Source organism: Microtus pennsylvanicus, chromosome 2, assembly GCF_037038515.1.
Source record: "Microtus pennsylvanicus isolate mMicPen1 chromosome 2, mMicPen1.hap1, whole genome shotgun sequence".
NCBI lineage: Eukaryota > Metazoa > Chordata > Mammalia > Rodentia > Cricetidae > Microtus > Microtus pennsylvanicus.
Genome location: NC_134580.1, coordinates 131081926 through 131105022, shown reverse-complemented (window position 1 = coordinate 131105022; position 23097 = coordinate 131081926). Strand labels below are relative to the sequence as shown.

The 23097-nt window shown below is 49.4% G+C and overlaps 1 protein-coding gene across 2 annotated transcripts in view; it reads right to left on the bottom strand.

Annotated features, from left to right (window-relative positions):
• Mmp24 (matrix metallopeptidase 24) overlaps positions 1-23097 on the bottom strand; it is a 45232-nt gene that overhangs the window by 8672 nt on the left and 13463 nt on the right. For both annotated transcript variants that reach the window (XM_075962683.1, XM_075962682.1), the window contains exons 2-6: positions 18595-18743; positions 13544-13660; positions 11769-12073; positions 3042-3203; positions 984-1198 (exon numbers count right to left, since the gene is read on the bottom strand). In XM_075962683.1, the coding sequence (XP_075818798.1) occupies positions 984-1198; positions 3042-3203; positions 11769-12073; positions 13544-13660; positions 18595-18743 (948 nt within the window). The remainder of the gene's footprint in view (positions 1-983; positions 1199-3041; positions 3204-11768; positions 12074-13543; positions 13661-18594; positions 18744-23097) is intronic.

Here is a 23097-nt window from a genome sequence, read left to right as displayed (position 1 = left end):
GTGTGCACGAGCCTGCAGACATCAGAAAGAGGGCATTGGATTCTCTGGAACTGAAGTCAGAGGCAGCTATGAGCCACCATGTGGGTACTGGGAACTGAACACAGGTCCTACACAGAGTCTTAAAGAAGACCAAAGGCCTCAGTGACAGGCAGAACGGGGCTAGCCTACATGGCCTGGTTTTTACTTAGTGCTTAAAGCTTCCTGGGGGAGACCTTAGAAGGTAGATGGGGTAGCCTTCTTCTGTCACCAGTGTTATGGAGACCTATTGTCCCGTTTGGTGAAGAGTATTTTCCCAGTGGCTGCAAGTGTACCAGCAGGCAGCTTTAGGCTCTCAGTTCTTTTGCATTCAACATGAAATGATTCTGATGGGCCACTCTAGCTCCAGAACTTTCCATGAGGGACTGTGGCACCAGGTCCATGTCTCCTCAGCTTCTTCCTCTGTTCTGATTGGCCTTCTGCTCCTGCTGTTGGCTCTAAGGGTCCTTAACCAGAATCCCTCACTCCAGATTCTATCTCAGAGTCTGTTTCCTCAAGGACCAAGCCTGTCGTGCACCATGCACAGACAGTCCCTGTCTCACATGACAGGCTCAGGACAGGGAACGTGAGGTAGCCTGGCCAGTACCCGTTACTCATGCCCTGGCAGGAGCTGTAGACTCTGTCATCCCGACCAGGCCCTGTTCTGCATCTTCCTAGCCATTAATCATCACACCTTCTCTGTCAGAGGAATGACTACCCAGGTTGGGTAGCTGAGGTCTGGAGAAAGAAGGTGGCTTAGTCAAGGTCATGGACCAGAGCAGTCTCCAGCATTTTCCTGAGCATTGATTGGAAGCTGTCAGCTCACCAGCCTTTCCTTGTCACCCTGTAGAACCAAGTTGATTAACCTATCAGCACCAGAAAGAGACTCTGGGTCCTGGCCACATAGAGCAGGAACCTCCATTGTGGAGAAAGGGACACCCTGGGTGGCCCTGGTCCACCGGCCGTACCTTAAACACAAACATCTCACCCCGGAAGAGGGCCACCGTGTTGAAGTTGCCATCACAGATGTTGGGCTTGGCACCTGGAGTGGATGGTCGGTCCCCCAGAGGTGGCCGAGGGGGCCTGGGCTGCCGCTCATGTTTTCTCTCAGATGGTGAGTGGATCCTGCGGACCGGGAGTGTAGGAAGGGGCCTTGTGGGCTCCAGGGGCTCAGCTGGGGGTCCTGGAGAGAGGGGCTGCGTCTTAGAGAGGGCCCAGCTCTGCCTTGCCATCATCTACCACTGCCCCATCACCACGTAGGCAGTTCCATGTCAAGTCTGTCTCTTCTGACTTCCTGTCCCCTCTTCCCGATTTAACTCCCATCCTTGAGAAAATAGATGGAAGCAGCCACTCGATAGGGACCTTCACTTTCCCAACCCCAAGTCTGGTGTCTTTCCTGTTTTAAGAAGAAACCTGTCCTAATTGAGGGCCACTAATTGAGGGCCAATGTCCCACCCGCTCCTTCGCTGCTCTCCTCCACACAGGCTGAACTCTAATTTCTAACCACTTTCAGTCTTTTGCCAACTTCAATAGCGCTTCGGCTCCATTTTCCTCCCAAACCACTTGCCAAGATCACCAGTGACCTCTGTTTGGAAACCAACGGTTATCAGCCCCAGCTTTGTTGATTGAATGAATCATGTAGGCCGCTGATGGGGATCACCCAGGGGAGTTCTGTAACTCCTGATCTTTAGGGAACTCCCAGCTGGCCTTACTTAGATCTTTGGGGTGAGGGTTGGATGTCAGTATTTTTTTAAAAATAATCCTAAGGTGCTTCCCAAGGGCAACCCAGTTGAGAGTCACTGCTCTAAGGGCTCCGGGTTCCTGGCTTTAAAGACCCTCAGCGCTGTCCTCTGACATACTGTGGTGACAGAAATGTTCCATGCCTGCACTGTCAAACGGTTGCCTCTGGTCACATGCAAATGTGGCTATTGAGGACCTGAAGCGAGGGACCAGTCCTTCATGGCCGAAGAACTGAAACTTCAGTTTAACTATTACACATCTCAATCTCAGTAGCTATTTGTAACTAGTAACTATGTATTGTACACTGAGGCCCCCCGAGTGAACATCCCAGCCTTGGCCCGCGGGCTGCAGACTGAGGAATTCCATTATCCTACAATTACAAAGACCAGAGTGCCCCCCCCCACACACACACTGTTTTTTAAAAGACAGGGTCTCATGTACCACTGTCTGGCCTAAAACACCTTATGTAGCAAAGGGGATGAAATTGAACTGATCCTCTTGACACACTCTAGAAGGCTGGGATTACAGGTGTATGCTACCATGCCTGGTCCATGTTGTCTGCGGATCAAATGTAGGGCTTCCTGTATGTTAGGTGAGCACTCTACCAGCTGAACCACGCCCATAGCAAAGTCAGAAGCCTTGGTGTTAGCTTCCCACATCTGATCTGTCAGCAGATCCTGCCCATTCCACTTCTGAAGGAACTTGTAGTACTGGCTACCCACCCTGCCCCCTGCTGCTTCATTGGCTGTGATCCTGCTGCTGTACCTCCTCCGGAGAGAGACCCCACTCCTGTGCTATGTTGACCAGCATTTGCTCAACTGAACTGGTCTCCCATTTCAACTAGCCTGACTAGACCCTCCACGCCCCCGTGACTTGTCCATGGGAGGCTTTCATAGCTTCTGAGGACAGCACGCTAGTGTCTCATTTCCCCTAAGATCACAGCTCCTGTCAGAATACTTATCGCCATGACTCAGGCAGATGTGTGACTTTCCTAGGTTAGAGGCACCCAGAGTGTGCCCGGTCCCCATCTGGTAAAAGGAGGTCATGGAGGACGGGAGGTGACAGGGAGGTGGGTGGAAAAGGGTAGAAAAGAGGGAGCGAGTAGGCCTCCCCTTCCCAGTCATGGCTGAACCCCGTCCTCCAGGTTTTCCAGTGTGCTGGGAGGACTTCATCCAAGTCAGCACAGAGACACAAAAGCACGCCGATAATGGCAAAGCTCCTGACCCCACACCCGCCACAACATGCTTGTGTTAACAACAGTGCCCCCCCTTCCCCATTACACACACCGTAAATCTTCTGGATACCCTGGAGGTCATCCTGGGGCAGCTTGAAGTTGTGCGTCTCCATGTATTGGTAGAAGGGTGCCATGATGGCACTGGGGTCATTGGAGTGCTCCAGTCCCAGTGCGTGGCCCAGTTCATGCACAGCCACCAGGAAGAGGTCGTTGCCTGGAGAGAGGAACGCAGGAGGTGCCCAGGGCGCCCACTTAGTATCGGTCTGTTACTTAGCAGGCCCAACACTTAGCATATCCCCTGCCCCTGCCCTTCATTTGGACACTGGGGACATAGAGAAATCTAATACAATCTTTGCCTGTGTACCTCTTGGTACAGAGGGGTACATGCAGAAATTACAAAGGCTACACAGTATCTCAGCACTCGGGTGCTTTAACAACAAACGTGTGTGAAGATTGAGAACTTTCTTTAAAAGAAACCTTTGGGCCTTGCATAAACCACTGGGCAATGTCCCCAGACCTCTTTTTCTTTTCATTTTGAGGCCTTGAACTTGCAACTCTCCTGCCTCAGCCTCCAAGTATTTGGGACTACATGTCTGTGCTGCTAAGTCCCAATTGGATTGGAGGAAGACGCTCAGGGAGGACACCATAAGGGTGAGGCTATCTTGACAGGTGAGACACGGGTCTGCAGGATGGATTAGGGCTAGGGAGGAAGAGGGTGGAGTGGCCTTCCTGGAAGAGTTAGTGCTATAAACCAGGTCCAGGGACAAGCAGTTCATTCCACTTGGCTCTAGAACAAAGCGCAAAGGGAGGGCCAGGGAGAGATGAGGTCAGCCAGGCTGGCAGGCAGGGCTCTGTGATGCCCTACAAAGGAATCTGGATCAGTTTCCTGACCATGGGGGGAGCGGTGAGGGGGAAGGGATAGCGGGAGAGGAGATGGGGCACAGCGAAGTCACCCTGGTTACCACTGGAGAGAGGATCAGAAGCTAAAGAGACCTGAGGCAGGTAGATCAATGGGGTCAGTTCAGAAGGTGGGGTACAGGTACTGGAGTGCTGGTTGGCAGAATCAAGAAAGCCATGGCAAGACAAGAAGAGGAAATCCTTGGGTGACTGGTGGGTAGTCATCTTCGAGAGGCCTGATGTGCCCAGGGCTCGGTGTGGGGCAGCAGGACCCTAGTCCTAGAGCCAAAGTCAAGGTCAGAGTCGAGAACAGGTGGGAGCCTGGTGCTGGAAGAGGGACAGAGGATCCTGAACATGAAACTGGGGGGGGGGCAGCGAGCACCCTGCAATGGGACAGATCACCTTCATTTCCAGTTCCATACCTACAAGCTTTGTGAACTCAGGCCAGTACTTCAAGCTCAGCGTCCTCATTTGTAGAACGCAGCTGGACCTAATTCATTGGGCAAGGACTGAGTAACAAAAACGTGTAAAATGCCTGGCATAGCCGGGGACGGTTGCTCTGTTGCTATGGCATAAAACACATGAGCTGGACCAGAATGAATCCATTAGCCAGAAAGGTTGGGTTTCAGCAACCAGATTCTCTTAAAGCTGGATCCCTTCAGTGTCCATTTTAATCCTTAGGTAGGTCAAGGCCTGAATTTGTAGGCATTAAGTAACCATAGTATTGGGAAAGAAACTGGCCAAGGAGTTGGGCAGGGCATTATATTTGGCTCCTCTCTGCTCAGTTATAAATTCCTGCTTATATGTCTGAGATTTGTTCACCCCTGAGATCTGCCTCTGTAGGGACCATTTGGAGTCCTGGCCTCCAGCTGTTCTTCCCCGCTAGTGACCTTTTGATTTGAGCTTCTGAGAGCTGTGTCAAAGTTGTTTACTAACCCTGCTTCCTGAGCACGCATTGCCCTGGCCTTGACCAAGGATCAGGCGATGAGGTCTTCACCTGTTGACCCACCTGACTGGGTTAGGTATAAACACCTGTTGGCCCACCTGGCTGTGTTAGGTATAAAACCTCCATGGTGCTGTTCAATAAAGGGCTTCTTCTACCAGCAACTAGAGAGGTGTATGCGTGTTCAATCCTGATGTCCTTCGCTCGGTTTCGGTTCCAGGCCGTGCAGGCACAGCATGCCTCTTATCTCCTAGTTCTAGGCATGTCTCCGTCCTTCTCTGCTACCCTGAAATCCAGGGAGGCCACCAGGAGTCAAGAACCTTGCTGCCCACTCTAGATCTAATATCCCTGCCTACTGAGGCCCCAGGAGAGGCAGATGAGGATTGGAGCCGTCTGGCCTCTTGAGTAAGGGCTTGGGAAAAGAGAAAGACTCAGACTGACTCTCCACTGACACCAACAGGGTCATCCATGATGCCGCCTCTGAACAGTGGAGAGGAATGGGGGATGGGCAAGATCACTGCAAGGTTAGCCAAAAGCCTGGGCTGGCCTTCTGCTGAGAAAGGCAGGCTGACAGGAGAAAGCCAGGTTGCCCCCAGCTCCTTCCTCAGGTCCTGGTCCCTCCAGCAGCAGGGAAGCAGTGAGCTCATCTTTTAGCTTCATTCCAAACAAAGGTGGCTGCTGGAGCTGGCAGAAGGCAGCTCAGCTCCCTGCGGCCTGGCCTGGCTCTGCTCCCGGCCTGCTGCTCCACCTGGACATGCTGTTCAGGGGCTCTCTCCTGACCAGGTCTCTCCATGGGGCCATCCATGGGGACCTCAGCAGGGAGCCAGGGAGCCGGCGGTACTCTCAATCATGGTCCTTGGTTGTGCCCATTCTGTGAGCGTGAAATCCCCAGAAGGAAAGAGGCCTGTAGGTTTCTTCCCAGGACCAAAAGGAAGAGGAGAGCGGAGAAGCCAGCATCCTACTACACAGAACCGGGGAGCTTTGGGTGGGTGGGGGGAGGTGGGGAGGACAGCCACTCTGAGCTTGTGAGGGGACACAGAGGGATGGGGGCAGGGTCAGCTGTGGAGAAGAACCTAGTGCCTCATGGAGAGGAGGCTCTTGGGGTCTTCACTCCCCAAAGGGAGGGAGGCAGGAAGCAGAGTGATTAGAATATGGTTTCTGCGGCTCTGCTGTGTCCTAGTGGTGCGGCGTTTGAGGAGCCCTTTCTCTGCAGCAAAGCGAATAATGGCTGCCTTCCTCCTAAGGACAGGGACTAATGAGTCAAGGTAAACAAAGTGCCACCCCAGGTCCTGGCACAAATGGGTCATTACTCATTACCCCTGCCGTGTTGAGTTGTGAGAGGACCAATGACACCAAGCGTATGTGTTCTGGAGGTCTCTGGACCTCGGAGCATGGCAGTCTGCTTGGCTTCTCTGCTGGACCTTGCCTCTCCCTTGTTGGGGATCCCCATCTCCCTGACTCCCATAGCACCCACCTAGAGGCAATTCTCCTCAGCAGTGTCCCCTCCACCTTCCATTAAAGTTCACCCCAGTGATCATCTCCCAGGAAACCAGCCTGGCTCTCCCAGCTGGCCGAGAACGCTGCCTTCTCCACTCTGCCAGCATTTTAATCTCAGGCAGCTTTAGGTACTGGCCACTCTCCAGCCTTCAATAATTACAGCCACGGGCATGTATCCTGCCCCAACACTCAGCTTCTTGGGAGCTGACGGGTCCTGACTCTGACACAGTAAGGTGACAGGACCCAAGAGGGGACAATGCCAAAATGAATGTAGTTTGCCAAGTACTGTCCCTGGAACACCCGCTGCAGACCCCTGCGGGGACGGTTAAAGATGTGGCATCTCGCTTTCACATCTGGCTCTGCCGCTTTCCAACTATGTGACTTTCTCAGTCCCCCCCCAGCAGAGCTTCACTTCCGTCATCTGTAAACTGGAGATTATAATCCCTGCCTCCCCTACCGGGGATGAGTTGTGAGCTACGTCTGGAAAGGCGCTGTCCTGTGAAGCAGGGTGTGGTCACCAAGGCGCTCTCTGACTTGTCACCTTCCTCTAGGAAGGAACACCGAGGGCTGGGTCCCCTCCTGGAAGAGCTGACTTCACTGGGTGACTCATTTGAACGACGTGGGGAGAGAAAGTTTAATGAAAATGGCTTTGAGGTGTGGTGGGCTTGCTGGCTCCTTTGTACAATGCAGTGGAATGAGGGTCACATGCCCAGATCAGTGGCACTCTGGAGAGCCGTGTGTGTGTGTGTGTGTGTGTGTGTGTGTGTGTGTGTGTGTGTTGTATGCATGTGCACAGGCGTGCTTACCTGTGGGGCATGCATGCAGAAACCAGAGATTGCTGTCAAGAATTCTCTATTGGTCTACACTTCCATTTATTTATTTGGGAACAGTATCTCTCAGTAAACCCGGTGCTCGCTGCTTGGTTAGACTGGCTGGCCAGTGAGTCCACAGTATCTGCGTGATTCTGTCCCCTAGCTTGGGGTTACAGACGCACATTGCCACAGCTGGCTTTCATGTGGGTACTGGGGGATCGAACTCAGGTCCTCATGCTTGCACAGCAAGCTCTTGGCCCATTGAGCCACCTTCCCTGTCTCATCTCCCCCCCTCCACTTCCCAGACAGGGTCTCTGTATCCCATGGTGCTCTGTCCCCGAGTGCTAGAACTATGGGTGTGAATCTAAGAAATCTTTTAAACACTGGGGCAGTGAGAATTGTGATTCAGGAAGTTTGGGTTCAGATATAGACTATACTGGTTCTTTCTCTCTCTCTTTCTTTCTTTTTATTTTTAAACATTACAGCTTAAATCATACCTGTGTTTCCTGATGTAGTGAACAGAACCTATCAATACTAGCAAGGAACGATCCTGCCCAAAAGTGAACCTAAGCCTAGTCAGGCCTGCTGTACTCTGTAATACTCAGGAACCATGAGGAGAGAGCTAGGTTAAAGGTGAGCCTGAGTCACATCAAGTGAATGCCTACAATCAGGACAGCTTCTTCCATACAAGACAGGGAAATGTGGGGGCGGGGGTATTTTTAAATTCAAAGACAACAACTGTAAAAGACACTTTTGAGGTAATTGGGGACACTATCACTGGATAAGATATTGTGAGTATGTGTATGTGTGTGAATGTGTATGTTTGTATGTGTGCCTTCAAGTGTGTGTGGGTATGTGTGTGTATGTTTGTATTTGTGCCTACAAGTGTGTGTATGTGTGTGTATATGTTTGTATGTGTGCCTACAAGTGTGTGTGTGTGTGTTTGTATGTGTGCCTACAAGCGTGCGAATGTTTTTGTATGTATGCCTACAAGCGTGCGTGGGTATGTGTGTGTATGTTTGTATGTGTGCCTACAAGCGTGCGTGGGTATGTGGAAGCCAGAAGTCAACCCTGAGTATTGTTGTATCTTGTGTTTTGGGACAGGGTCTCTCGCTGGACCTGGAGCTTCCTGATCAGGCTAGGCTGCTTAGCCAGCAAGCCCCAGGCATTCCCCTGTCTCTGCCTCTCCAGTGTTGGGATTATAAGCGTATGACACCACACCTTTTTGACATGGTTTTTGGGACTCGAACTCAGGTCTTCATGATTGCATGGCAAGCACTTTACCAGTGCTCCGGGCATTAGATTCTAAACAGTTGTTAACTTTTGTTGAGTTTGATACTGATTTTGTGGTTATATTAAAATTCGGACTTCGTTCGAGTGGCACCCTAAAGTAGTCATATATAAAATATTATGTCTGGGCCTTTCTTTCTTTAAAATACATCAGCCGTGAGGCTGGAGTGATAACTCAGTGGTTAAGAGCACTTGTTGCTCTTGTAGAGGACCAGGGTTCATTTTCCAACACCCACATGGCAGTCCACAACCATCTGTGACTCTAGTTCCAGAAGATCTAACACCCTCTTCTGCTTGTGGTACACTCAAATGTAGGCAAAACACCCATACACATAAAATAAAGACAAAATAAAACCTCCGTCCCGAAATAAAAGTGGAAGGGGTGGGCACAGGAGGAAAACGGTGTTGATCACTGGAGCAGAGCACTGTGATCTAGGGTCCTTCTTGGTCTCCCTCTTTTAGAGAGTTTGAAAATGTCCCATAATGAAAGAAGAAAGTCAATAATCAGGCCAAAGTACCCAGGAGAGCCTCACTGAGTCTCTGTGGACATCAAATGCCACCATTATCCAGGTGCTCAATAAACTGTGGTTGTTTTCCTCTCTCTGGAACCCGTCTTGGGGAGGTGCTCACCGGCTCACCCCCGTTCCCCCAGCCAGGAATCTATCGCTGTACTTCTCTGTTCACCTCTGGTTTTACAGAGCAACATCCTGATGCCTGTCTAGAGCAGGCATTAGCTCTCTGGGATTCCTATCAGAGCTGGAGGTTGTTCATTAAAGATGGGATGATCAGTCAGGAGGGAGCTGCAATGCTGCCCTTCACGGGCTCCAGCCCTTCCCACACGTCCCCCACACCAGTTCTTTGGACTGGAGGCTGAGACCCTGGGGCCTGGCAGAAAGGGAGGTAGAGGTGTTTCTTCCTAGCACCTCCATGGAAAATAGCCCTTTGAAAGTTGAGTTGTGTTTACCAGAACCAGAACTAAAACTAAAACCCTTCCAGCTAACGGTGCCTGGCACACAACAGGGCCTGAAGATGATAGATGGTTTCCCTGACGTCTTATCAGTCGTCACGGCCATTTGTTGACACCAGTCCAAAAACAAGAATAAGATAACGAAAAGGTACACAAGGGGCAGGAAAGTTATCCAGGATGTCGGAGAGATGACGCCAAGCCCGAGGAAACAGAGCTTTGCAGGAAACAACAAAAATCTGAAGAGGGAAGAGGACGAAGAAACTGAGCAGTCTCCTATCACCCTGACTGCACCTTGGCCAAAGCATCTCCTGGACCAGTGTAGGACTGATGCTGAGAGGAGTGAACCCTGACTCACACGGTGGTCTGGAGAGTCCCCAAGGGAGCAACCCATGTACTACACCAGACATGGCTTCTGAGGGAAGGGACCGTGAAGAGCCTGGCTGTACCAAGTGGCACCAAGGCAGGAACAGGTGTCCTGTGTTTTCCCAGCTTGATCCCACTAGAGAATCAGGATCTCCAGGAACAGGACTCTCTCTCTCTGTCTTTTTGAGAATTTCTTTATTATTTATTTGACTTTATTTTATATGCATTGGTGTGAAGGTGTCAGATCCCTTAGAACTGGATTTTCAGACAGTTGTGAGCTGCCATGTGAATCTGGGTCTCTGGAAGAGCAACCAGTGCTCTGAACCACTGAGCCATCTCTCCAGCCCAGGAATCCATGTTTCTAAAAAGACCCTTGGTGGTTCTCATGACCAGGCTGGGTAGGGAATCTTCGAGGATGTCTCTCAAGACTGGACTCTGCATTCTTAAGTTTCTAGGTGATTGTCTTGGGTCCTGTAGTTTGAGAACCACGGAAGCTCAGTGCAGTGGCTGAGGGTGTGGGCTCCAGGGTTATAATACTAAATTCAAAGCTTTGTTCAACCACTCACTAATGGTTCTCTATGCTTCTGCTTGCCTATCTGTCATACCTACTTATGGCACGATGCGTGGGATGCACTTTGTATGGGCCTTAGAGCCTTAACATCCATTAACTACTGTCTGCTATAATCTAAAGGCTGAATCCTCTGCCTGCTCATGGTAGACACCTGACTGGGTTTCAGAGGGCAGACTCCGCCTACTCCCTTAATTAAAGGTCCACATACCCCTTGGTCTTTGCAGGACTTTGTGCCATGTCATACCAGCATTGACAGAGAGACCTTAGAGATTACTTAATTTGTCCCCCATCTCCACTTCCCGTATTCTGGGATTACAGATATGTACCTACCACTCCTTGCTTATGTTGGGGATTGAACCTGGGGTTTTATGAATGCTAGGCAAAGACCCTACCAACTGAGCTACACCCTTAGCGCTTTCATAGGGTGTTGTTGAACTAGGGTTTGAGCTCCAGCACTGCCGCCTGCCAGTCATGCCATTTGATCCCTGAGCTCTTCATCTTAAAAATGGACATAACAGTAGGCGCAATAGTTCAGTGGATAGAGACACTCGCTACCAAGCCCGATGGCCCAGGTTCAAGCCTTAGGCTCTACCTGGGAAGGAGTGAAAGACTCCCACAAGTTGTCCTCTGAATTCTCCATAGTACACACTCACCCCACAAATAACTACACAAATGTAAGAGATTATGGGGCTAGTGAGATGGCACTAGGTAAAGAAGTACCTGCCACCAGACATGGTCACCTAAGTTTGATTCCTGAGACCTACATAACGGAAGGAGAAACCTGACCTCTCCAAGTTGTCCTCTGACCTTCACATGAGAGCTGTGGCACGTGTACACCAGCACAACGTACCACGTACACACATACAATGAAATGAATATAACATAAAATAATTTTCAGCGGGCACAACATTGTGTCCATTCCCATTTGCTAAGCAAGTGTCTTACTTAGTTCATATGGATGGACTCTTTAAAGACGAGTGGCTGTCACTGCTGTATTGACTGCTGCTCTGCGGGGATCCGTAGAGTCACAGCAGTGCAGGGCAAGTTATCTGGGGACGCTAGAGAGGCTAGGTCACAGCTTAGAGCAACTCTGGGACCAGAACCCGTCAGATCTCCAGTTCTACTTTAAAGCCCTCTAACCTCTTTCTTCAGCCTCTGACACATTGTTTCCTTATTCATGGTGCAATCCTGGCTCAGCCCAATTAGACCGACTTCTAGGTGGTTTCACCCTCTTTATGGCCCTGGTCCTGGGGGATAAGAACCAGGTGTTGACTATTGACAGAGATCACAATTCTCACTCTCTCAAGTCCTTAGTTCTTAGATAAGCAGCTCTGGAAAGCAGGTCATCAGTGGGGTCTCCAAATGCATCCTTGCTACGTCTTTCCTGACAATTGAACAGCCCAGCCCTGACACCTCCACCCATCCTCTCATGTCCTTACCATCATGGTTGGCATTTCCTAGTGTCCAGGGCTCATCTGAGTCGAAGTGAGTGTCTCCTCCGATCCCTGGGCCGGGAAAGTAGGCATGGGCGAGAAATCCTCCTTCCCCATCAAATGGGGAGCTGTCACCATGGAAACCAGAAGCGAAGAAGATCATGATGTCCGCCTCCTTCCGGTCACTTTTGATCTCATGGTATGGCACCTCTTCAAAAGTCAGAGGGGTCACCTTCTGCCACACATCGAAAGCCTGCCGAATGGCCTTCCGTGTGTCCAACTCACCCACCTTTGGGGTGTAGTTGTGAATGCTGGAGAGAGAGAGAGAGAGAGAGAGAGAGAGAGAGAGAGAGAGAGAGAGAGGAGAGAGAGAGAGATCATTAGAGAGAAATACAGAATCAGAGACCAGTGGAGCCGAAAGGATGTCAGAGCCAGCATGGTTCAGTGGTCTTCACATTTTGAGCCCTAGAATTCTATTGAGACACCCTGGGGGCTGAAGGACAGCCTGAACAGGAAGTGTACCATTAGAAGAGTTTTGTTTTCATCAGAGTTTTTATTCCTGACAAGGTTTGTGTTGCATAAGGGATTCCATCCAATGTCTAGTAAAATATTGGTAGGCAGACTCCTTTAATTTAACTCTTTCTCTCCAAACACATAAAACAAATACATTTGTAAAGGTCACACACCTATTCAAATAGTACAGAGACTTTAAGGTGGAAAAGAACTAGCTATGGCTGGTCTATCAGCAGCTGGTGTAGGGCAACACATAACTTAATCTTTAAGATAACTGTATCTGTGGTGCACGGCTCTCCACAGTGGAACACTACTACTTATACGTGCTCTGCCCCACGAATGCCCAGGGCAAGGATCATCTTACCCATCCCCTGGGAAGGAAGCCAGGGGTTGGGGAATGGGTAGTAAGGTCAGAGTTGGGCTAGAAACGTTTCTCCCTCCACTTGACCCATTCCTCATCTTTGAAAGACCCAAGAGTCTCCTAACCTGGATTCCTCTTAAGTTTCCTTCTCTTTTTGAAAAAAACAAAATCCTGTTCTGATATCTACATCTTGTCAATAAGGAAAGCCCTTACTTTAACCCAGTAATCTCTGTCTTAGGTTCTTACACTGTACTCTGGGAATTGATCTGAGATGGAATCACAGTTTTGAGAGGTGCCAAGCAGAGCCCACTGGAGCCTTTCTTAGCCTGGTCCTTGTCCAAGCATCTGTGAACGCTGGTGTCTGGCCCTGCTGTACTGGGTTTCATTATCCTTGTTTCAGCCACTTTGGGGCTTGGAGAGAGAATCTGCTGCACCCTGACTTTCACAGTCATAGAATGACACCATTGTGAGCTGTGTCCTCATCTCTTACTGTCCTTAAGAAACAGCAGAGACTCTGCATTAGCGTCTTGGGTGAAGTCTGTCCGGCTGAAGCCGGGAATCCAGCAGAGGCAGGGTAGCGTTTAAGCATGAACAGAGAGCTCTGCCTTGGGTCTTTACACAGCAGAGTCCTACGAAACAATTCCTACCGCATGTTCAGTGCTAGCAACTGCAGGCGTCTCAACAAAGGACCAGGCAAACCAGAAAACCTGAAGCCAGAGTCACCTGTGGAGACCACAAGGAAGACAGGGTCACAGGCTCTCAGTCTCTGGTCTTGATGTCCACACACTTGGCCTTGTCCTGACACTCCCCACTGACATACCTACCATGTGAACCTCAGAAACTTGGGCAGGGAAAACAGAATGAGCATGGGGTCAAAACCAGGGAGGAAGCAAGGGGGCCACAGCACCTGTAGGTGATGTGTTTCTGCCTCCACTTCTGTCCGGTCAGGGCATAGCGCTTGTTTCTCCGCCTCCTGCTCAAGTGGGGATGATCAGGGACACCGCATCGGGGCTTCTTCATCCACCTGGCAGAGGAGGCACACACACATGCACATACATATACATATGTATTATGGTCACTGAACACTCTACGAAGGCATTTGCCCAATCCACAACTCCCGTCTGAACAGCAGCGCACATTTTCAGCTTAGATTCTGGAACCTTCACTCTGCATGCCCTCAGAAGGAATTTGATAGACTGACTGACTCAGTAATTCATTCACTCCCAAGGAGAAACACCTGAGTTCAAGAAACATTTAAAACCCTGGAGGCGGGAGACACTTGTAAGTCCTTGTTCTATCCAAGCAAGGACCCCAGGCAGGGGATGAGCTCAACACGAACCCCAGTTTCCTCATCAGCATTATAACTGCAATAAACTCCTAACCCCCGACAACTCACTCTACGATGCTCACGTGGTCTAGCCCCTGCCCACGTGTCCAGCCGCAGTGGCGTCTGCTGTTCTCTGACTGTGGTAACCAGTCCTGCTCTAGAGACTTTGCTTGTAGCCCTCTGTCTTCGTGCAGTTTGTCCCCTCACTTCATTCGGCGGATGCCCTTCGGAGAGAGCTTCACCGATGACCTCATCTGAAGCACGTGATCCCAGCACACTTGCCTAATGTTTCCTCTAGCGGTTCTCATTACCCGAAATGTATACATCTGCTTTCTGGCTTACTCTGGGTTTTTCTCGCCAGATTCTGAGCGGCACGAGGGTAGGAGAGTCGCCTGTATCCATGGGGCTGGTACAGTGCCTCACATGGGAGGGGGTCAGTAATAACTGGCGACTGACGAAATGAGTGGTCAGATCTCTTCAACACCACCGCAGAGGAGCATGAACGATAGCCAATGACCCTTTGCCACAGGTGTGGAAGAAGTGGCTCAAAACCCAGGTATCCTGTAAAACCAGGACTTGGGAGGCGGAGGCAGGAGGATCAAAAGTTCCAGGCCCAGCCCAGTCTACACAGTGAGACCCTGACGCAAAAGAAAAGAAGTCTCTGAGCAGATATAGGATGCAGAATGTAATTTTCTGGAGCACTTATTACATTATATTGTGGTTTTAGATGTTAATTTGTTGTTTCTAGTAACAGCAGAGTCTGTGAGGACAGGAATCATGTTAGATTTGCCATGGTCCCAATGCCAGCCTAGTGCTTGGGACTCAGGAAGTCTTGATACACTTGTTCGTTATCAGGTAAAGGCACACCAGGGAGCAAGCCTGGGACATCACTGGGGATTTAAGGAGGGCCCAGGTAGGAGATTTAAAAAGTCACAACTGACTCGGGCCAGACCGCCCTGTATTTTATGTTCTGCTCTGGCCTAACAACCGACCCACTGAACTATAGCTTGGCATTGCTGGAAAGGAAAATGTCTGACCTCATTCACAGCTGTTAAAAGCAGTTGCCATTGGCAGTGGAGAGAAGAAGACAGGCCGTTTTAACCACATATGAAGAGCCCCTGGAGGGAATGAACTTGGTCTTCCTCATCTTCCACTCACTCAGAGGGTGATCCGCTCTCACGGCAGTACCGGATCGCCATGACAGCAACAGCACACATCCGTGTAAACATTTGCGGTTCCCACACATTCATGCGTTCTTAGAATGCTTGGATTTGAGATGGGATCTTGCTAGGCAGCCCAGGCGACCTTCAAATTCATGACCCTTCTGCCTTCATCTCCTGTGTGCTAGGATTATAAGCAGACCCAACTACACCTGGATCGCTTGTAGGATTTTCAGTTTAAAAGTTTTAATTATTTCTTTGTTATTTTTGTGTGTACATGATGTGTTTGGGAGTGCTGTAGGCAGTGGCGTACATGGAGCCCAGAGGATGGCACGTGAAATCTGTTCTCTTCTACCTTGACATGGGTTCCAGGGATCGAACTCAGGTTGTCAGGATTGCGTGGATGAATCGGATTGTTTGGAACACAGGAGTCAGTGAGGCAGAACTACTGCAACTTCTCTGACTTGGTGAACCATGGACGCAGTTTAGTGAAGGAAGACCAGGGCTTTGATGTCCTCCTCTCGGCCCTTAGTGTAAAGCTGACTTAGAGGAGCTACGTGGCTGGATGAACGAGTGAAGGAATTAGCGTATGACATTTCCCAAGGTAAACACTCGAAAATAGTACTCGAAATCGTGAATCAAACTTCCTTTTGCTAACACACCCTGGAAAGAGAAGCAAGAGCCATCCCTGCTACTGCAAGCCTGAGCGAGACCTGAAAGCCGGCTGGCAGGAAATGGGCAGTGAAAGGCAGCGATTGCCCCAAGTCACAGAGCTAAGGTGGAACCCTCTGAGCTCTTCCCATCCCACTCCAATCTTGGGCTGCAGTGTGTGTCCAGAATTCTGCCCCCATCTTCCTAGAAGAGGTTCGGGTGGAACTGTGGGTAGGCAATGCTACCTCTTCCCTCAGCTCCTCCCCTTTCTCTCCTCCTCTCCCATCCACTTGCTGTGGTTTGAACCCTGTCCAGCAGGCCTGGGGCTTTCTGGAGCACAGTAAAACCCAAGGCCAGGTGGTGCCCCAGTGGAGACACCAGTGCTCCTGGCCCAGGATGTACTGGCACGAAGCCTGCACAAATGCCTCAGAATAACACCAGCCTGGGAAGGAGGAGAGGATCTATAAGCCACTCACCCGTAAGGCAAGGACCAAGAATTCTGCTCACAGCCTCCTAGGAGCCTTCGGATGCACTGTCTCCGGATTTCACAATATCACAGTAAGAGGAGGAAGTGCCAGGAAATGTTTGGATAGAATTACAGACCACCAGGGTTTGAGAATTTGCGGCTTGGAATAATGGCTTCAAGGATCTGGTACCCAAGCCCAGCCCTCAGAGTCCCCCAGAGATGATCGATTCCATCCCAGAGTAACTTGTCTGAGGATGAACTGATTCTCGAGGCACAATTGTGTGTATTTCCCATTCTGCCTTCTGCCAGTTCTCCCGTGTCCTCAGGCAGCCCTGCCATCTGCTTCCACCCTCACGTGGGCTCCCATCTCCCCCTTTGGAAACTCACTTCTGCTCTTTCTAGGCCTTTCTGGCCTCAATGTCTCTTCTGAAACAGTTCGAGTGGCTTTCATGGAGATTTCTTTTTAGTTTTTAAAATTATTTTACTTATTTGTATTTATTATTATTATTAGTGTGTATGTGTCCACACACAAGATTAGAGAAGAACTTTTAGGAGATGGTTCTCTCCTTTCAATCTGGGATCTAGGGATTGAACTGAGGTCATTAGGTTGTGTGGCAAGCACTTTTTTCCTGCTGGGCCCATCTTTAATCCCAGTACTTGGGAGGCAGGAGAATCTCCGTGAATTCAAGGCTTCCTGGTTTACCTTATGAGTTCCAGGACAGCTAGGGATATGTAGAGAGATCCTGTCTTAAAGCAAAACCAAACCAAAATGTGGTCAACTACTCTCATCTTTTAAAATTTCTATTTCTATTTTAAATATTCGTGTTATTTTTATGGGTATGTATTACCTGTGTATGTCTCTGCATGAGCAGGTACACACAGGATACCTCAGAGGTCAGAGGGTACCAGACCCTGGAACTGGGGTCACAGGAGGTTGTGAGCCATTATGTGGGTGCTAGGAATTGAACCTGGGTCTTTTTTAAAAAAAATATTTATTTATTTATTTATTATGTATACAATATTCTGTCTATGTGTATGCCTGCAGGCCAGAAGAGGGCACCAGACCCTATTACAGATGGTTGTGAGCCACCATGTGGTTGCTGGGACTTGAACTCAGGACCTCTAAGAAGAGAGGCAATGCTCTTAACCTCTGAGCCATCTCTCCAGCCCTTGAACCTGGGTCTTATGCAAGAGTAGTAAGTGCTCTTAAATGCGGAGCCATTTTTCCAGACCCCTACTTGTGTGTGTGTGTGTGAGAGAGAGTGTGTGTGTGTGTGTACACATGCATGTAGAACATCGGGAACAACTCTGTGGAGTTGGTACTCTCCTTCCACCTTTACATGGATTCTGGGAATCTAACACATGGCTGGTACAACAAGCACCTGTACCCAGTGAGCCACTCCGCCCGCCCAACTTTCTCCCAGTGAGAAACAAAAACATGTCCTTTTCGGGCTACCACCCATTTCTTCCTCTTCCCTTTGTTTTCAGCTTCTCAAAAGTTTTCCCATTTGCCATCTCAGCTGCTCATGTCTCTTCCCCTCGTTGCCCTCTGACATGGTTTCCACGGTTCTCCTGAATTTATTCACAATCTCTTCACTCCTCCTTTGACCACTCTGCGGCTAACCTAGCTGGCCATGCCACCTCCAGTGCTGGGAGGTCAGATCCTCCTAGGTCGCCTCCACCCCCAAGCCCCTCCTTCAAGGCAGGCTTTATGACCCATCCTCTTTGCCCTGTCCCTTAGTGGTGAGGACTATTCTCCTGGCTGGATTTATGTTACCGCCTCCTCAGCATCTCCCTGGGGTTGGCATGTTTTTGAGCCTAGGATGGCGTGGTCAGATGACTGTGTTTTTCACAAAGCAGCTCAGTAGGAGGCTGGGGCTAAGCACTGTGCCTGGCACATGCAGGCACCCAGCAGGTGTTTGGAAAATGGGAAAAGTGGGACAAGAACTGCCAGCCTGTGACGGCTCCACAGTTCTCTGCATCAAGTGAGCCCTGTGCACAAATCTCAGGGCGCCCAGAGGACCACCGAGAGAGCTCTTAGTTATTGGAACCTGATGAGACTAGAGAGACCTTCAGTAACCCACCCCTCACTGTGCTGACAAGGAAACTGAGGCCCAGAAGGGTTAAGCAACTTGTCTCCAGCCACACAGCATAAAATTAGTATCAGAGAGATGGGGTGGGGGTGGAGGATGAACTGGAACTAGAGCCATGAAAGGGCACTCTTTGGTATTTTCTCTCCCAAGGAGACAGTAAATAGAGACAGATAGGCAGGAAGGATGGGCGTGGTAGGAGCAGGACAAATGGGAACGCAGAGGCCAGAGAGTTCAAAGGCACAGTGCCCTATGGAATCTTACTCGATTGTTGTTTGATCCAACACTCCGGTGACTGGGATCCCGTAAAACTGCTGCATAGTGGAGACTGCTGACTGCAAGGCCTTCCCCGAATGCAGCGCAGACGCCCGGGACTCATAGGGAAGCAGATAGCCATAGGATTTCAACCAGTTCTGAAAGACATGTGAGAGAAAATGATGCGTTGGCTGGAGGAGGCTCCGCTCCGCACGGCAGAGATTTGCCCTCAAAACTGGGCATCGTTTTACGGAAAGTACTTATGGACCCACACTCTGCTCTCTTCCTCCTCCATCCCACGCTGCAGACATGGTCACCTCAATCTCCAGAATCCCTAACTCTGATTGGCTTCCGCTCCCGCTGTCAACCTCTCATTGGCTATCTACTGGCTACAGGATGACACTAGCTTTGCATTCAGAGCTTTGCCTGCCCTTTTTATTCACGAATTCGGTGCTTCCCACTGATACAAGACTGACATGTGTGCGCACGGAAACAGCTAATTCACTGAGGGAGAGCAGCCCATGGAAACCTTCCCTCCTAAAACACATTGTGTCCAAAGTCAATCTGACAGCGTCACACTGCACCATAGCTGTTGGCAGGGAAATATATATATAGTCTTCATTGCTAAGCCATCTCCCCACAAAGCAATCCATTATAAACAATTATAAATAAGCAAAGCAACATATTCCATATATATATAAATAATAAATGCATAGAAAAATCTATTATGTAAGAGAATTCCTTGCCTTTCAGAAATACACATTGAAGGCTTACATAAGAATGTGTGGTATCTGCAACTGGTGCTTAATGGGCTCCAAAATAAATGCATAAATATATTTTGAGAGAGAGAGAGAGAGAGAGAGAGAGAGAGAGAGAGAGAGAGAGAGAGATGCAGTAAAATGCTAACAGTTGAAGATTCAGGTTGTTAGTTCTTTGCCCTGGTTCTGTCAACTTCCTGAAAGTCTTAGTTAATATCAGCAGTGTGTGAAAGTGTGTGTGTATGTGTGTGCATGTGTGCATGCCTGTGTATATCTGTGTCAGGATGAACCTAGGGCTTCTTGTATTCATTTACAGTCTCAGCTCCCTCCGAAATTAAACAACAGCAACAATAAAAACGGCCCCAGCTGAATAGCTCTTGGTTAGGGTGCCATGGAGACTTTTGTGCGTTCCTGTTTTCCAAGTTTTTTTTTTTCATAGAATCATTTTTCAAAGGGGGGAAATAGATGAGGATGTGACTTAGAAGTTGGTCTCTTAACTATCGAGCACAAAGGCCTTGGGTTCAATCTTAAACACTGCAAGTAAAGAGAGAGAGAGAGAGAGAGAGAGAGAGAGAGAGAGAAACAAGGGCAAGAAACTAAAAATGTTTGAGTGAAGAAGGTCAAGTGAACAGTGAGACCAGGATAGCAAAGGAGCTTTCCTCACCCACAAAGGCGAGAGTGGTGGAAACCTAAGGAAACAAGATCACCAGGGGTCCCCGAGTCATCTACTGGAAAATGAGTGAAACTTCCACATTCTTGATGTGTCAGGAACACCCCCAAAGCCAGGCTTGCAGTCCCCAAACCCAGTTCTCTGCCATCTTCAGAGGGTCATGCTGAGGACTGATGACTGAGTGTGGGGGAGGGCACCTTGGGAAATGGTTCTATTCCCTTCTCGTGTACGTCAGCCTGGCTTTAGACTTGCTATGTAGTCAATGATGACTTTGAACTTTCTGATCCTCCTGCCTCCATGGTGTGCTAGGATTGCAGGCATGTGCTACTATGCCCGGTTTTATTGCACGGTAGGGAACAGACTCAAAGGTCCGTGCACGCTAGGCAAGCACTCTACCAACTGAGCTACATCTTTAGCCCAAGGACCTTGGGGCTTTGTTCCTATACAAACAGCTTTATTGTGAATATGTCACTTATTGTAAGCCAAATCAAACCACCTTGAGAAGGTAGGTAGCTGCCACAAACTATGAGTAAGTTACTCTATAATATCTTCACTGCCTTGGGATAAAACTGATTAAAAGCCAAATTGCCAGAACAATAGTCTTGGAACGTCCACAAAAGAGCGGCAACTTTACTCCTTTCAGATTTGGTGTCTAAAACATGTTTTCCCTTCAGAACGACGCTGCAGAGTGTCGGCACTCCTCATCCCCCAACACCGAGTCTCTTTTATGTCTCTGCATATACGTTTCTCTCTGCCGAGTATTCTTAGTTTGGCAAAAACCTGTCATATTTTAATGTTCAATCCATAAATTACTACCCCTGGAAGACTTCCCAGGCTAAGTGATTTCTCTCTCCTCGGTGCTCTCTAAACCCCGATTACAGATATTATGGGTCTTATGATATTGGGCTCCAATCATTCCGTATCAACCATCCACCAGAGTCTAAGTTTCTTGTGGGAAGGCTTCCCTCCATCTCTGTATATCCAGTGCCTGGGGCAGAGTTGGACATGCTTTGGTGGTTCATTATGTCCACTCAACAAACATTCTCAAACACTTACTACATGCTAGGTAGGCACCGTGCAAGGTTTGAGGGGTACAATGAAGACTAAGGAATTCACAAGCTGACAAGCGAACCCCTGATGAAGATATAGCACTGTGGAATAGCTATGGAGAGGTTCTGTGGGGGAAAAGGGTGATGTCTTGTCCCCGGAGGGAGAAAGGGAAAGGTGAGGTCGTGGAAGACAGCCAGCAGAGATGAGGTTGGAACTGTCCAGCAGGGATGGGCGGCACATTCTGAGACATGTGTAAAAATGGCCGAAATTTTGGGTGAGGCTAGGTGAAGAGGTTGGAAGGGGGAAAGGGAGAGAGGTGACCTCGTGTGATCTATTCTCCAAGAGGTCAGATTACAGACAGTCTTTTGGGACTCAACCCTTGGCCTGGGACCAGCCACAAAACTCAAATACTGACGGTGGGAATGTCCGGGAAGCAGGCGAGCCGTGCAGCTATTTGCCTGCTCTAACAGCGATTCCCAGGTTAAATCCTGTCAGCAAAGCAGTAAGTCCCTGTGCTTACGAAGGTCTCTCTGCCAGGGAACACGGGTCAGAGACTAGTCAGTTTTGAATCCGACGCTTACCTCATCTCTGCCCCTCATGTGCCCCTCTGGCTCCTCTAGGAAGAAGCCCCTGATCACGCTGAAGACACACTAACTCCCAAACATCCTTTGCCCTTTCGTACTCCCAAGCTCTTCCTGTGGCTGCAAACCCATTCACTTGGCACGTGGTAGCAAACTCCTACCCATCCTTCAAGGCCTTCTTCAAAAGGCCCCACTTTCATTGAACTTTCCTTAAAATGCCCTGGTAGAGGGAAGCGGCTTTCTTTATTCCTGAATTAACGTGTGTACGCCGCTAGATGAAGTTCCTGCAGCGCCTCACACCTGCTCACCGATTGTATCTGTTTTCTCCAACTGCACCGAGTGCCTGGGAAACAGAGGCTGTCTTTTTTTTTTTTTTTTTTAACCTGCTACAGTATTTAGCACAGTGACTGACTCAATAGCTACCAAGTTCATGAATGAGGAAATGAATGAACAGTTGGCCTGGGAGGCACTGTCTGAGTACCGAGGAAAGGAATTCATCTTGAGAAGGCTGAATAAGTAATGAACATGAAGACACACAGCATAAATCCTGGTATCTAGCAAAGGTAGACAAAAAGTACTGGCTGAAGTTTATCAGCCATGTTTTGGTTTTCTGGCTGGATGAGGCAATGGGGTCCATTGTTCTTTCCGAAGGGGGGAAAAAAAGAGGTAAAAGCCCACTAAAAGAAGCTGGCCTCCTTCAGTTTAAATGGAACGACTGACCTTCCATCTTTTTACACCTTCACCCACTAATCTATCATCAGCCATGTCCGAAGCCTAACCTTGACAGAAGTTAACTAACTCTAAGATGTCTGACACCTTCTAAGTGCCGAAAGAGGTGTAAAACACAGAGGGAAGTGAGAAGAATTGCAGGTACAGCAGACCAAAATAGCGGGGCTGAACCAAAGACGTGGAGATCACGGACAGAACAGTGTGATTGGTCTGCTGGCCACAGGGCGGGATTTCAGTCCCTGAGGAGCCAGAGCTGAGAAATGACAGGGAAAGAACGGGGGGGGGGGGGAGAGAGAGAGACAGAGAGACAGAGAGACAGAGAGAGAGACAGAGAGAGACAGAGAGAGAGAGAGACAGACAGAGAGACAGAGAGAGAGACAGAGAGAGACAGAGAGAGACAGAGACAGAGAGAGAATGCGGCCCTAAGAGGGAAGAGAGTGGCAGACAGCAGAGGCGGTGGTGAGATTAGAAGTAGCAATGGGGGTGGAAAGAGAAGACAATTGGTGAGGCTAAGGCGCACACTTGGAAAACCAAGATGGCCTGGGGAGGAGAGAGAGGCTGGATCAGTTACAGCAGATGGTCCCCAGGGCATTTGAGAGCATCACATCTATTCAGATGATCTGGCTGCAGGAAAGGCCTGGGAGGATGGTCAGGGGTCTGATCAGGAGTGAAGCGCCTGCTGGCATGCCAGAAAAACAATGGTGGTGAAGTCCATCAAGAAGGA